Consider the following 17,106-nt stretch of genomic DNA (forward strand, 5'->3'; position numbering starts at 1 on the left):
TACACCTCTTGGTCATGTCCTAGTGTTGCCAGCGTGTTTTCACTGTAGTTTGGAGTGGCTAGGCCTCCAATGGATTTTAAGTTATAAATAAAAGAATAATAACATCACGAAATATAGATACTTTAAAGTACAGGCTAGTGTTTGTACAATTTACTGTCTGCATGCACTAACTGCAAATTAATCAGATTTGTAAATTTACAAATCCTGTATATAGTCCACACTGACATGCTTTATAGCAAACTGCATTGCAAGTCCAGTTGTTTCCAATCTCTAGTCCGTGTCTCATCGCCCCTTGGTATTTTTCCATAAACAACACAGAACATCAGTCGCCATTGACCGTTAATTCAACCTTTTGTTTCAATAAACAGAATCTGGCAATCCTATTTAAACTGTCTGAAGAATAATTTCATTTAAACAAGAGGAAAGAAACGGGAGTCCCTGTACAGTACAGTACCTCCCACACTTTATCATTTTAATGTGAATATTCTTTACTTCTTCTGTGCAGAGAAATGTTCTTCTTTCTGGGCAGGGTTTCGGTGTGTGGGTCAGTGGTAAGTGTGGTTGATGTAGAAACTGTTTTAAGGGCAAAGTTAATCTGCTGGTTAGCTTGCCTCGCTCAGTTTTGACTGAGCCAGTGAGTGCACTATATGCCTGTGTGCGTGTGTGAGAGAGAAAGCTCTCTGGCTTATAGGAAGTACACGGATAGAGAGGTATTTTAATACTCGTGCTGCCCCCCCCCCCCTCTCTCTCGCGCTCTCTCTGTCTCTCTCTCTCTCTCTATGTCTCTCCCTCTCTCTCTGGAGTATGTCCGCTACTCTAGGACGACCACAGCATATCTCTAACCTTATCAGTCTGAACTCCTGTTAACAACTTGGTTTTATATTCGTTCTTTGAATCAAACCGGAATTTATATCACAGACAAAAGACTGGATGATATTTCCTTCATTTTATGCCTCTTCAGCTATCAGGTTGTAAACATTTTATTTGTCTTTTTTGTTGTTGTTTTTTTCAAGAAGTAGTATATTGAATGCATATGCATTTATCGCTGTGTTTGTAGACCTCAAATTGGACTGTAAAGTTTCAGATATGAAAAAAAATCTATAACTTTTTATGTATTTCTTTATGCCAGTTTGCAATGGTGTATGTACAATACAGTGCAGTATGTCACTGAAGTAAGGTCAGTCTTATTTGGAGAAAAGAACTGCAAGCAAATATTTAAAGTTCCTAAGCTGAAATCAGAAGTTAAGTTCCTGTGGTACATTTTTATATTTAAGTAGTTGTTGTTTTTAAAGCTCGAAGATAGATCAACACTCGACGGCTGATATTTATTGGTGTCTCATGATAACATCACTGCTGTCACTTCCCATATGGCAAATGTCAACAGTCTCAATCTTGCAATACACTTTATGTCACCCTGAAGTGTATAAACACAAAGGCAAACCTATTTCTTTTTTGCAGTATATAAAAATAACTTCTCTGCAAGGTTAAATGCACTGTAGAAATGTTTTCTGGAATTTGCCCTTTTACTGCTTCTGGTATTTGCATGAATATGGTTCAGTTCCTGGATATATACTTCACAGAGAAGTGGTGCTCAGAGTTGATCCAAGATTACTAAACATTTAGCTTTGCTTTGATGAAGCAGGATAACAGTCCAGCTGCCTGCTCTACTTGCATGTCTAACAAAGACACAGACTTTAGTTTACTGTCGTTTTGACCACTGATATACCATAACCTCCCTGTGCTTTACCATGCTTTCACTGTGCTTTTAATATCATTTTACCATGGTAAACATTTCTAAGACAAAGCTCAATGAATCCAGGACAATTTTAACGTTGACACTGGAGACAAATTGATTTGCTAAATCGTGTTTTAAAGGAAATAGGCAGCTGTGTGTCAGCATCACCTATACCTAAAGGAAATCCATTGTGCACAACCCACATCATTATTACTAATGAGCACAGTAATTAGTTATAATTGTATTTGACACAAGCAGTGTTAACAGTGGTTTTATTGAAATACTTATGGATTTAAATGTTTTGTTTCATTTATTTATCTTTTTTGTGCTTAATTTTGCGTTAGTGTAAAAGTAAAATGGGCTGTGCTAATTACTGGCCAGTATAGAATTATACACAAGAAAGTAGTACTGTTTACTTATCGTGTTTTTGGCAAGGTGAGTACTGATCGTGCTGTAGCAAAAACACATTTTGTCCTTGTTCAAAAAATAAAATGCTCAGTGAATTTGGCCCTTGCAGTAGTTTATCAATCATGAACACTAACTGTCACACAGAGAAACTAACACATCACTTTTGAAATGTACCATATGTACTTTGACATGCATGCTACAAAATAATGACAGTATGTGCCACCCAAAGCTTACTAAAAATATGCAATTACATTTCATGCTGCCGTATACTGTATAAAATAAAATTCGCTTGGGAAACAAAAATGTTTGCTTGCAGTAATTGTAGGTCCTCGGGTGACCTGTGTATATCGGATTGGCTTAACGAGTTTGTATCAAAAAGAGTTCCCATTAACTTGAATAATAACACTGTCAAAATGAAGGTCCGTAACTTGTAGTTGTACTTTGATTAAATAATACCAAATGTATTTCACTGTACCTTTTACAGTCTAAATAACGACAGCTAAATTGGCTGAGTGAATATAAAACACCATGTCTGATTTACATTTACGGCAGCTTGTGGATTTGAAAATATGAACTGGGTTTTTATTTTTGGTTCAGGCGTAATTATCGTGTGGTTAGTAATAACTTTGTAGGTGCAATTGCGTTAGACTGATATATACAAGAGTTGCTTATGGTTTTATCTATTTCATCTGTCACTTGGGATCCCCCTAGACATGTGATTTACTGCTCTATAGGTTTTAATAGATTTATAATAAAAGGGCCCGGTTTACTGTACTGCACATAAAGAACACTGATGCAAGACCATTTTTTGACCATTTTAGGATGTAGGCATGCAGTGGGTAAGGTTGTTGAGATTTGACAGTGAATCAGACCATGCATCTGGTGACCAATGTGTATGTTGGATTGCAATGTCTTTAAAATGATGCCAAGCTGCCTGTGTGGGCTGGTCCTTCAAGTGTTGCAGTTGATCAGAAAACGCAGTGGCAGCCAAGTCGGGTTGTTTTTCTAAACGACAGGAGGAGAATTTGGTGACCCATAGAGCCACCCTTCATACATGTGCACCAGCGTTCCTTCTAAGCACCAGCGTTCCCTCTAAGCTTTTTTAGATACTGAGAAACTTGCCCTTTTGACTGAGAGGGTCAATTATCAGTGAGAACGCCTTTGGCCGCGTATTAACCCTTTTAATATATTTTTGTTGCATTATACAATTTTGAAACAATATTCCAACACAAGTATCTCAACAATTTTACAATTTACTTTAAATTTAAACCAGACATTTATTGTGGCTCTGCCTCTGATTTTGAATCATCCTCTGATCCTATGCAGCCCTGTTGGTTGTTATCGTAGATATAGACTGCATGCTTAACTGGAGGCCTGCATAACACTGTTTTATACTACTGCATGAAACACTGGCATCTGCACTGCCTTCAATTGTAACCATCTTTAGGGCTACTAATTGTTACATTCTTGGGAATACCAAATTCCGTTTTTCAAAAATGGCCAGTTTCATTTGTTCCCACTTTTTATCAACATATTAATAATTAAATATGGCATTTGAACATAAATATAATGTTGGTAGTTAAAGTAAGTAAATTTAATAAATATTACCACCATTCATTTTTTTTTTTTCAATCAGACTTGTTGCTGTAATAGTAAGTAAAGCGCCTGAAGACACTTCAAACCTGTCATAATGTTTATAGACATCACGGCTCATCGCTGGCATTAAAATCAGCAGGAAAACCTCAGAATTATATTACAACAGTTCAGAAAACCAAATGTCCAGCACAGTTGTGAAAATCACATTTACAGTCTTCCACTAACACAGTCTACAAATAAAGGTGTTTTGAAAAGACCTGTTTAGCTTATTGCTGACATTTACAATAACAATAAAATATATGAAACAGTTTAATAACAGTCCAGCGATGTCATGTGAGAGTAATCCTATGTACAGTAATCCACAAATTAAGTGTAGAGTTTTGCTGGCATTATAATCACCAGGATAAAATATGAAACCCTGATAAAGGCGTGTTGACTGACTCGTTGCTCTAAAACAGGTCCACTGCTGTGTATTACCCAATTGTAATTTAAATAGCGCCCCCTTTTTAATGTAAACGTATAATTAATCCTCTCAATTGTTTCTTTCCTAATTCTGCAGTTATTTGCAAGATTTAACAGAAGGCGTGTCTCCAGACAGAATGTCTTTATGAAACCAACGGTGTGTAGTGTAGTGACTACGTCCTTTACACACTGAAGTGATCGATTTCCTTTAAGGATTGTATAGCTAGAAAAATAGTTTTGAGCTCATTTCTTCGTTGTCAGAAAATATTATTCAATTAAGAAACGGTCATGGTTTAAAATGGCTAATTATAGTTTCACTAAAGGCAGGTAGCGTGGAAAGAAATAAACTAAACAATAATGAAATACGCAATTAATTTAGCTTGCTTACTTCAGGAAAGCTCTGCCTTGAGCACAGTACCTAAGTCTCAGTTTTTCAGCATAGAATGTAGTGCTTTGCCATTGGCATTGTGCTATTTAATTGACTCGTAACATGATCATGCGAATTACAGCAAAACTTTAAGAATACTGTCGCACCATCCTCATATAGATAGTCAGATTTCTTTTAGCTCTGTCTTCCTGAAACATTGCTTTTTATTTTCTTCGTTGGTGCAGCCTCCATGTTGAGTTTCAGCAGAGACATGGAGTGAAGTCGCATGATGAATAAACTCACAAAAAAAATAAATAAATAAATAATGGACATGGTATGTCTTCTTTAATTACTATACACTTGTGTATTTTTGACTAATGTGCTGATTACATTTTGACCAGTTTCAAAACCCTTGAGATGATTTATGAAATGTTCATTTTTTAAAAGGGAAATAAAACAAAAACCGTCAAACCGAGTATTGTGATTTTTATTTATGTTTACCTGAGTATTTATACTTCTAAATAATGCAGGAAGATTGTGCGTCACTGATTTTAGTATTCAATTATACGACGAGTTAAAAACTGTGAAGTTCATGAGCAGCACTCTCCATAGAGGCAGAATCGCCAGATGCCTGCTTCGCCCCCCCTGTACCAGTAGATTCGCTGGTGCCTGAGCAAGCTCTGCACTCAAGTGACAAATATGCTTATGTTAATGCTTTGTAAGAATGGTCTCAAAATAATAGGTTTAGCTCGAGGCTGGAGTCTCGATTGAGGTTGATATTTACGATAACTTGTGAAAGTTAGTAAACTGAGTGCGAAAGCTTGTTGCCAGTTACAGCAGAAAATGCGCGCATTTCAGCCTTCGAGGGAACGCTGCTGTGCACGTTTCAAAATGCTGCTGTAGTTCTGTGATCTTCTTTTAGAATGTGCACCAGTCATGTGCCCCAACCCTCCTAAGAAAGAATCAAACTTGTCAAGAGTGGACTTGGATCATGGCAGACTGGTTGAAATCGGAGTGTGCTCAGCCCTATGTTTCATTTGTTCTTGTACTTAACAGCTTCAATGTCGGCTAAGGTCAAGTTTTTCCAAATCTTTAGAGTGACTGACATACTTCATGTGAAAGTGGAATCTCAACATCAATTGAGCAATGGTGCTAGACACTGGAAACTGCCAGCCGATATTGATTTTGTGTTATTTTATTACAGTACCAAAGTGTTGCTGTGTTCCTCAGATTATTGGTTAGACAATGGAAAAGTACTGTACTGTATCCTGGCTGGATCATCTGCTTTTTAAATTTTTGTTTGTGAGCTACCATGCTGTGTAAAAGACATTCTACTGCAGTTTTCGCACATTTGTAATCCACAGCCATCTGTACTATATCCCTTAGGATCATTTCCCTCGAATTGGATGATGACACTGCCTTATGTGGAGATAAATACTCTGTATAGACTGCTTGCATTTTAACCCAACTCAGAGTTGCTGCATTTAACCAAAAACAAACTTAAAAGATCTGAAGCTGTAATCAGAATTGCTAGAACAACTGAAAGGTCAATTGTGAAAAGGGTGATTTCATTCAGAGACTATGCTCTGGATCAGTGAGGGAGTGGGAGGGGTGGGCAGGCGGATCGGTTCATTTTAATCCAGTCTCTGAATGATGTTAAGGACAGGGATTTGTCTGCTTCCTGGTATGCAGTTGATCCCTCTTTTAGATGGAAGGTGCAGCATATGTAAAAAAAAAAAGGATTTCGGAATATAAGGTTCCTCCCACACCACATATTGACTTATAATTACAGAAACTGATATTGTACTCAGGAAGTACTATTAAACATAAAGGGTTGTTTGTTCAGCTCTGTATCTTTTGTGCACAAGATCTATACATATGATAATATTTACTGAATTAAAAAAAAAAAATTATCATTTACAATGATTGGTTGATTTCTCATACTACTTTTCAGCTGCTTGTTTGCCACATGTTTTTGAGATCACTGAGCTAGTTATTTATTTTTACAAAATAAACTGAGGTAAATGATTTTGTGAAAATTGGCTTTAGATTTCTTGAATTTGTCTCTGGCAACATTGAAATAACATTGTGAAAATAGTTCTTATGTAAAACGCCTCCAGTCTTAAGGAATTGGCATTTACTGTGTTTTGCTAACTGCAAATTTGCACATGTGGGAGTTTTAGTTGCATGTTCATTTTAAGGTCAGATTTGAGGGTGTGTCAGTTGAGTGGCAGGGAGGAGGTGTCCATGTTTAATACAGTAGGTCAGTGCAGTAAGCCGGGTCCGCATTGTATTCAGTGCTTTGCAGCAGATCACAACAGGCCTTAAATGATATTCCTGAACCACGTCCATTAGCTGATCAGATTCGACTTGTTTGCCCTCGGGTTGAACTTTTCCCATGTGCTCTGATACTGAAGTGGTATGTCAGGGGTATCCAGGGTCATTGATCCCGGGTCCCTGCCCAGTTTAACTTCAAGAGCAAAAGAGCATGCCATTTAAATGCACTGTAAAAGAAAAGGACAAAAAGAAAGCATGCACTATGTATAGTCAGCCGGTGGGAGTGTGACATACATTATAAACAGTACAATATATCTGTGCTGCTGTATAACACAAACACATGACCGCAAATAAAAAGCAGAAAATTAGCTCTAATCTTTGGAAGTTGGACTATAGAATCTGGCTCAGACATGGCGGTCCATCTTCTTCAGTATTTACTGTACATGTTGGAGTTGCCTGCTTGCAAGCTGTGGGGGTTTTATTTCATAGATCTTTTCAGTGAAGTGACAGAGCAAGTGTGGATTAGTACTATGGCATTAGTTAGATTTCTCTCTTCAATATAAATTGTTTGAAACCTTTTATAATCCTTTTTTTTAATTTAATATGTATTTAAACAAGTGCCTTTTGAAATGAGACCCTCTGAATTCTAATGACAGTCATGCATGTGGTCTTTTGTGGTAGGTATGCATGCAAACACAATCTGTGCAATACTTGATAAAATGTTGATAAATGACCTAGTTAATAAATTACTTCATATTTAATACAGAATTAAAAACTTTCAAGTTTAAATTATTATTTTTTTTTTAAATCTTTAAAAAAAACCCAAACAGCTCTAAAGCTAGCAATTATTGAGGCTCTTAAAGTAGGGGCTGCGCTGCTTCTGTTTAATTCTATATACTGTAGTTCTTTGTTCAGACACGTATTTCCAGGCAGCAGCATCATTTTGCTTTTCTATTTGTTACATTCTAAAGCAGCAGATTATTATTATTATTATTATTATTATTATTATTATTATTATTATTATTATTATTATTATTATTTATTTCTTAGCAGACGCCCTTATCCAAGGCATACTTAGTCGTAAACAACAATACATTTCATATATAGTTATATACTATGTACAGTAAATACGGGGGGGGGGGGTTAATATTTACATTGTGTTATCCAATAGATATAGTACCATCGTGTTGTTAAGTTAACTCATACCTAATAACAAGTTCATAATAAATTGCTTCCCTGTTTAATCAACAAGTCACGTTAGGACAGCGTTTGCAAATCGCTCAAGAATAAACTATTTGTGCCCATTTTTGCACTTGTCTTCGGGTGGGAATATCATTTAAAAATATATAAACAGCTCACTGTTCACCATATTCATATCGTTTAGCTAAACATCAATCTAAATGATCAGTGGGAATATGCATTTCCTCTTCTGCTGTTCAGACGAGTCCTGTTTGTTTTGGTTTGGTTGTCAAAGGATTTCGTTCCACAGCAGGCCCATATGGAGCGGAAACACAGCGAGTATTCTTATTGTGACTGCCAAGGGGAGCGAAGGTTGGTAAATTATTCATAGCAGCAGAGATCACACTGTGATACATGAAATGCCTAATTTATATTTTAAATGGTAATTCTGAAGCATAGACAATAATGATTGAGAATCCTTAGGAAATTAACACAGAATATGGAATCTGGACCTCAGCTGATATAGAAATGGAACATAAAGTTGCAGGGCAGAAACAATATGACACACTTATTTTTTATTTAGTAGTCGGCAATTAATTTTTACGCCGTTTTTCTCCCAATTTGAAATGCCCAATTGTATTTAGACCACCGCTACCACCCCTGTGACTCAGGAGCGGCAAAGACAAACACACACTGCCCTCCGAAGTGTGTGCCGTCAGCCGACTGCTTCTTTTCACTCTGCAGGCCTGCCATGCAGCCTGCCCAGAGCTACAGCGTCGGAGGACAACGCAGCCCTGGGCAGCTTACAGGCAAGCCCGCAGGCACCCAGCCAGACTACAGTGGTCGCTGGTGCGCGGTGAGCCGAGGACACCCTGGCCAACCTAAGCCTTCTCCCCAGGTGCCGCTCGGCCAATTGTGTGCCGCCCCCTGGGAGCTCCCGTCCTCGGTCGGCAGTGGAATAGCCTGGACTCGAACCGGCGACGTCCAGACTATAGGGCGCATCCTGCACTCCAAGCGGAGCGCCTTTACCGAATGCGCCAATCGGGAGCCCCCAATATGACACATTTTAAGAGCAACCCAAGTTTTTTGAGGCAGGTTTGTTCAGTTCATAGAGCAAGTATTTTTGGTAGGATTCATTTTATACTCCAGAGAGTGAAGGTTTTCGTAACTGTTTTACAGTCAACCAGCGCTATGATTTCTAATCCTCTGTACACAGCTGTTGAAAAAGTTTAGGTTGCGGTATATGACACAATGATTTAGTGTTAGATTGTAATCCGTTTTAGCATGCAGTATCTGCTATCAAACAACACTATTACATCAGCTAAAACTGAAAATGTGGGCATGTCTACTGGACAATGTGAGTGGGTTATGTTACAACCACCATGCACCAGTTCTTCTTTCAGAATATGTTCCTAATACCGACTTTAAATAGTTAGAAGGAAAAGAGAACAGCCTTTTATTATAAAGGGGGAAAAAAGCTGCTGCTTTGCATGTTGCAATTTTGTGATGAACACAATGTGGACAGTTATTGATTCATGATGCATCTTTTGCTTTTTTTGCACTTGCTTTTTCAAGTCAATGGTGTGAATTTAAATAATCCACTGTTTCCTACAGCACTAAAACAGTGGATTATTTTACTCTGGTAGAGTGTAGTAAACAGGCATGGTTTAATAACGTGTTATTGTATACAATGCTGCTGCAGTTTGTGAAGTATGTACTGCTATGTATGTAGACCAGACGGAGGTCTGGTATGGAAGAAAACAGACCTTGGATTTTAATTTAAAAAAATAGGGACCTTGCAATCGATTTGCACTAAACACTAAATTAGGATTCAAATTAACATAAAAAAGCAGTTCTTTGAAAATAACTGGGAAATATTGTTGAAGGATGTCTAATGGCTGTAACAGTTGGCTTGCACCCAAGCATTAGTGACCTCTAAGGATTGTGACTAACCAGTGCAGTTTGTCTTTCTCCCATGCTTTCAGGATGACCAGCGTGGCGCCTTGTTTATCACTGCTGTATCTGCTGTTCGTCTCTGTCCGCTCTAGTTTGTTTGGCAGTGGAGGTTTGGATTTGCTGTCTTTTTTTGACAATAAAACATGGTCTGTCCTTCGCCATGGCAGAATTCCATATTTGTAGACCGTATACATCGCCTCATATTTAGGATGATTGTTCTTCCCTGCCATAAACCAGTAATGCTGAGCCATAATTATAACCATATTAACATATGGCTGCTCTCTTTAAATACCCTGCACCTGGCTCTAATTTACAATGATAGCCAGGTGCAGGGGATAATTAAACAATAATCAAATTATGATTAAACAATTAACACATGTTTTATGCATGGAGGATTTTAACCCTCTTCCTGCTGTGTTAATATAATATATATATATATATATATATATATATATATATATATATATATATATATATATATATATAAAATATATATATATATATATATAATATATATATATATATAATATATATATATATATATATATATATATATATATATATATATATATATATATAGTATGTATGTGTACAGTGTATATATACACATGGTGACCCTATTTGTTTGAAAAAAATAAGTTCTATAGTATGTTTCTGTATTTGTACCTGAGATTATTGCTTGGTTATTTAGAATACACACATGTTAATGTGTACAGTTGTTCATTACTTTTTTTAGTGTAACTGTAATTATATTTGTAATTACTGCAGCATAATTGTAATTGCAATTTCAGAAAACAATTCTGCTGTAATTGCAATTATCTGGCCTGTATTGCATTCTCCTGTTTTGGAGGCCCTAGAGAGGAAATCCTACAGCATTGAAAGTTCTCTATAAAACAACGTTTTACGTTCAAAATGTATTTTAAGAACCTGTATATACTATAAACGAGCACAACAAACACACACACAGGGGGAAATAAAAAAAGAAAAAAAGAATTAAAGGTTGTTCACTTGCCACATCAGGTCACACATTGCCTTTGTTTCTGCTAGAATAAGTTGCAATGTAACTGCGTTTTCTTCTGTGAGTCATTCCTAACATGTTAAAGTGGAGCAAAATAATTAAGGTATTTTTTGACTTGGCTGTTGGTTAACAGTTTTTTTGGTTCCCTGGTGTCCTCGGCACGTACAGGGTAATGAAACTTTAGAAAGACTCCATGGATCATTTCCTGGGCATTGGCCCCATACAGGAAGTAAACGTGACCTGGGGTACAGCTGCCTTAGTCATTTGTACTGTTTTGTATTATTACCAAGAGATTTTTTAAACCAAGTCAGATTTATATGCACTTTATATACCAGTTTCTATATATACTATAAAGCATGCAGTGGCATACATATGTAGTTTTTCTCCCATTGAAATTGAATTATTCTTTTAATGTCTTTCTCTTTTGTCACATGTAGCCCTGTCCTTTTTCTACCTGCACTATTATTAAGCAATGCATTCTGTTTGTATGCCAGGGGAAGGTGTAAACTGGGGACCTGTTTTGTGTTTCTCTTTATGCACAGCTTTTGGCTCTGCTTTTTTGTGTGTGTGAGGAAATTGAATGTTTGTTGGTATTTTTTGTTCTAAAAGAATAAATTACCAATCACATCAAAGCCTCCAGGGACAGTTTATTTTGTATTTAAATCCAGGCAAATTTTGTGTGGCCTCTACAGAAGAGCTCTGCTGTTGTCAGCTCCAACTGGCCTCAAATATAAGTTTTTACATGGCACAGTTAGGAAATGCTCGTTTCTGTGGTTACGGTGCACACAGGGGGTATATTTGCTAGTGCCAAACCTGACCGCTTTACCAATTAGGAGCTGGTACCGCTGGTTCACTGCTGGGCAAACACAGGCTAGACAGTGTGCATCTACAGGCAGCAGTGTGGAGTAGTGGTTAGGGCTCTGGACTCATGACCGGAGGGTCGTGGGTTCAATCCCCGGTGGGGACACTGCTGCTGTACCCTTGAGCAAGGCACTTTACCTAGATTGCTCCAGTAAAAACCCAACTGTATAAATGGGTAATTGTATGTAAAAATAATGTGATATCTTGTAACAATTGTAAGTCGCCCTGGATAAGGGTGTCAGCTAAGAAATAAATAATAATAATAATAATAATTGCATTGCACCCAATGGCTTGCTTGACAATCCCTGTTCTACCCTAAAACAAATGCATGGGACACCAACTATTGCAGGTCTTGCACATGTTTGCATATTTTTATTTAAATATACAAGTTATACAAAAAAGTCCTTTGTGATTGAGAAGTACAGTATTTGGCACTTCTGTCTGTGCAGTATATAAGAAGTGCCTATATGTGCCAGTTCCACACAATGCGGTTTCTGAATATGACTGTAGGATTTGAATGTCTGAGCACTACAGCTACATCTTCACTTTATTCATTTTATCATGTAACGTTACCCAGCGCTCTTTGCTTTAAAGCAGTCAGGAAGGGGTGAAGGTTTGGGTTTAGCTTCTGGTAACATAGCTAGTTGGAGGTTATCAAAGACTGCCTAGTTACCTGTGGTTTCAGGCTCTCTGGGAGTGCTTTAATAAGCAGTGCTTACCGATACTCATCTTGTCATTCTCCAAAAGCGATGCTTCCTCAGCCCGTTTCAATAGTGCTAAATGTAAGTGTTTTGCTGGTTTGTGCAGCATGGTAGCATATTAAGTATCAGCTATACCGGATGCACAGTACAATACAGCTCTGTTCTCTGTGATGAGAATCTAATTGCAAATTTGTGATTCTAACAACATTAATGAACTGGACTGGATTCATAGAAGGGGCCTGTTCCAATTACTAATATATTTATTATTTTATATATATTTATATGACGAAGTTCATTAAAGGCAGGCGGATGATAGGTGAGTTTCCCCATAAAGCTCAGGCTACATTTGTATGCAATTTTAAATGCTGAAACCATTTACTACATTATCTGTACATATTTGTCAAACACACACCCCTATATAAATAATTTTCTCGTAATCGGTATGTAGCTATCATTCATTTATTCTTGACATTTTTGTTTTTTAAGCTCACACTGTACCAGTTTTGAATTATCTGATCTTTTTTAAAGTTACCTGACAACAAAAGGTTTTTTCCCCAGCCACTCAGTTTGTTGTTACATAAATGACCTTTTAAAAAAGGCGAAGAAGCAGAGAGGGCTGCTCACTGTGGTTTAGAAAGACATGCTTGGGTTGCTTCGTAATGAGCTGTGGACTGGCTATTCAAGGTGTGAGATTCTAGTCCTCTGTGTCATTGTAACGGTAGCACAGCTCTAATAAAAAATGCACATGCTAAATGACTCGTTGGGCTCGTGTGACCTAAATAAGGGCCTCAGGGAGCCCTCAGAGTTTTCAGACTGTCTTCTTAGTTATGTTAAGTAACCAGTTCATATATTTTCATTCATACTAGGGTGAGAGATCGAGTGTTTAATTATTATTTTTTTTTACTAAATTCAATTCAACAACAGAATGACCAGGCAACTCAGATCTCTGTATTTTAGATGTTTAAACATCTATATCTGTCCATTTTATCAGATGTCAGACGATTATAATTTTTTTTTTACTTCCTTTTAATTAAAGATTACAGTTGCAACGGCACTGTGTTGTGATTCTTCATTTCGGCAGATATCCATTTGGATTGGGAATTCTTTTTGTTATTCAGTCTATATATTCAAACTTTCATGTTTTCCTGTTAAGGTAAACTGAATTCATTATAAGAACTGTTTTAAACTCCTTTTGAGCTCTTAGCTGACTGACTGCTTTCTGCATTAACAGATATCACAGTATTTAAAACCCAGCCCGGGCTGCTTCTACCAGAGAAATGGATACCTTTTTCCGCCGACACTTTAAGAAGAAAAATATGGCTTCTTGCGTTAATGTCACAAACTACTGCAGGCACAGGCGCCCCAGCGTGGCCGTGCCCAGCAGCAAAGCCAGGCGGCGGTCGAGCGCTGGACTTCCCTCAGCCAATCTGATGCAGCGGCGGCGCTCCAGCGTCCAGATCCAGGGCCTTCCTCTGGGGGCAGCCAACCATTGTCCGGGGGGGAGCAGGCTGCTCAAGGAGCGCTCAGCCAGGCGCAGGTCCAGCACCACCACCCCGTGCCTCAACCCGCGCTTCGCCGTGCGGAGGAAACGAGGCGTTAGGCTGCGGACCATCGACAGGCACCTCCTGGGGCCCTCCATGCTGCTGGCCAGCCTTATCCAGATGACGGAGGAGGGTGATAGCAGCTCTGCGCCGGCTGGAGAGGGGCATGTGAGGGTGCGGCGGGAGGAGCCGTCCCGCTCGGACTCGGAAGGAGACAGCCCGTGCTCCAGCTGTGGATCGGACTGCGACGACGACAGTGAGCGCTCGGCGTTTCATGACAGCTGGAGTGAAAGATCAGACTCCGATCGAGAGTTTGAAGACTCTGCCGTCGCCTGGCCAGAAGCTCCAGATGTGTGTCATTCTTTTGGAAACTCCAAACCCCTGATCCGGGCCCCTAGGTGTCTTAGACGGAACTCTTCGCACCTACTGCCTGCCGAAGCCTTGTTCTACGGAACGACTTCTTACGGGCTTTATGGAAAATACCGAAGGACCAGTCAGGGACGCTGCTCCAACGGGTCATTAACATTGGGCGGCCGCAGGATCTCGGCTGTTTCCAAAGCGGGCAGCCCCTGGCCTGGGCGGGGTGTTCCCTTGCCCAGCAGACGCAGTTCAGTGGCGGCCCGGCGAGCGTCCGTGTCCCTCTACAGGAACTGCTCTCCATGCTGGAGGCACAGCACCAGAAGGAGCTCCCTCAGCCTGCTACAAGGCTGCTACTACGATCCCAGACATGAAACATGGAGTGGGTTTCTATCGTATGTAGACCATTACTTTCATCAGGGTCGTGGTACATTTAAGTCCTCGCAGCCATACTGAACACACCATAACGTTGCTGCACAGAGCAAAGCTTAAAGAAAATACGGTCACTAGGTTCTGTTCCTTATAACCAACCCACTGTCTCGGTAAGACATAAACAGTTCAGCTTGTCTCTAGTATGTGCTACCAAGTGGGGTCTGCATGTAGCTGTGCACAACAGATGTACTTGAGATTCTTGTTTCAATTGGAATTTTAAAAACTCTCAACTTTAAAATATAAACCTTGATAGTGTCTTCTTATTGTGATGTACAGTGCATGGCCAATTCCTACAACCACTTTCAAAATAAATAGCTGTTCACTGCTACTTCACAGCAAAGCTAAGAATGTAGCAACTAATGTCAAACTCTTTGGGCACTGTTAATCATTTTAGTACCATCACTGGCTAATGGACATGACGTTTTTTCAATTCCATTTCCAATTCCCATTCCCTGTTTAATCAATGCCAACACATTGATCAAAATTGCAATCAGCTGTATTGTGTTAATACGAGCGTCTCACAGTGGCAACAAATGACTAAAATTGAACTAAAACTCAAACTAAAACACCTCCATTCTAAAATGAATCTCCTTTAATGGAAACTGTAATATGCTTGCAAGAAATGTACATCTTGCCTTGGGTGCACAAACAGGGCTTGAATACGGCTCGCCACGTGTTCTAACCAGATGATTTGCCCTTTTTTGGTTTGGGTGCTGTGCTGCATCTGAGAGGGTATACAAAACAGGACTATGGAACATTTAGTCCTGAAATGTAATTAGCACGGAGAATTAGAAACCATCTGTTGAAAAAAAAAAAAACCCTTTCTACTATTCTTACTATAGTTGGCATAAAAAGCAATTCATTGTGAATAGCCTTGTACTCTGTGTAACGCAGATTCCTCATTAGCAGATGTTCAATTAATTAATTAAAAGATGTTTCCATGTAACATACTGTTTTATACCAGGCATGCTGTACTGTAATAGTGTTTGGAATTTGTGTGGCACACAATTGTGACGTAAAAGAAAAAACAGACATTTAACTAATGAGGAAAATGAAATATAAAAAGAGTTACGTTTTCTTCTAACCTTTGTTAATTTGTTAATCTTACTAAGCTGAGTGAAACAATGTTGGGACCCTAGTATTGACAGGCTGCACCACACAAGTGGCATGGTTAGTTAAACTCTTAGTGATAATGATAAACTCTTAGTGTTTTGTAGTGATAGTGATAGAACGCTTGGCAGTGCAGTCATTAGAATGCCTGAGGCGACACTCCACAGTTACAAAGATGCCTGTGGTGCAGTGGAGAGAACAAACTTCTGTACACCTGTAGAGATCTCTCTGCCAGCGGTTGAGACGGCTCTTCTCAACCGCACACAGGCAGCGTTGTTAAGTGATCAATTGAAAACATGTCGACCCTACCCCATTTCCATGCAGTGCTGCACATTCATGAAATAGGCTACAAATAAGAACTCAGACAAACGTCATTTTATGCACTCTTAAAATCTTTTCTTGCCAAGGTTCAGAAGTAGATGCAGTGCTGTGTTGCAACAAACAAATATGAAGTGGCTGCAGCTACTGTACTGTTCTGCCTTTCCTGCTTGCTGTGCGAGTCACCAGCTTCATTGATTATTAAACCAGCTGCGCACAGCACAGCGCCACTACCAGACAGATTAGAGGGTCGGGTAGGGGTTAAAGATTGAGTGCTTTAGCCATGTGATTTAGGGAGAACAGAGAAGCAGGAGGTATCATTTATATTGGTGAAAGGATAAGCCATTAATGCCCTAGTAACAAGTGGCATGCCATACATTTTGGGTAGTCCAATAAAATGCTTCTGTTTCATCCACGTATGCAACCTCTGCTTATCATAGCCAATCTGTTTATGGATCACTGACTTACTGCCCTCTCTCAATTCAAACTGAAATAAGATTGTTAATGTTTTTTTTTCACTGTAACCTTCTAAAAGAATTGCAAAATTAGGAGAGGGTAAGCTCATTTTCTATTTAATTAGCCACTTGGCCCATGTGTTTTGAGCTGCTTGCCCTTTCTGCTGAAGATTTTTAGGGAATATATTAAAAAGAGATCCTCTGTTGTTTCAGGAAAGCGATTGCTAAATCGGGACTTCAGCATTTGGTTGCGCAGCCCTGCGCTTCTGCTACAGTGAAGAGTGATCCAGAGAGAGAGATCCGAAGTACTGTGGACTGGAGTGTGAGTAAATC

The 17,106-nt window shown here is 38.9% G+C and overlaps 1 protein-coding gene across 11 annotated transcripts in view; it reads left to right on the forward strand.

Moving 5' to 3' along the window:
• The window catches only part of LOC117434449 (diacylglycerol kinase zeta-like), a 127,981-nt gene that overhangs the window by 58,756 nt on the left and 52,119 nt on the right, over nucleotides 1-17,106 (forward strand). For 8 of the 11 annotated variants that reach the window (XM_034057002.3, XM_034057004.3, XM_034057005.3 and 5 more), the window contains one exon: nucleotides 16,987-17,095. In XM_034057002.3, the coding sequence (XP_033912893.3) occupies nucleotides 16,987-17,095 (109 nt within the window). Of the gene's footprint in view, nucleotides 1-13,792; nucleotides 14,854-16,986; nucleotides 17,096-17,106 lie in introns of those variants that run through there. The other 3 variants (XM_034906756.2, XM_059003329.1, XM_059003330.1) reach the window with 3 other exon arrangements.

Source organism: Acipenser ruthenus, chromosome 28, assembly GCF_902713425.1.
Source record: "Acipenser ruthenus chromosome 28, fAciRut3.2 maternal haplotype, whole genome shotgun sequence".
Taxonomy (NCBI): Eukaryota; Metazoa; Chordata; class Actinopteri; order Acipenseriformes; family Acipenseridae; genus Acipenser; species Acipenser ruthenus.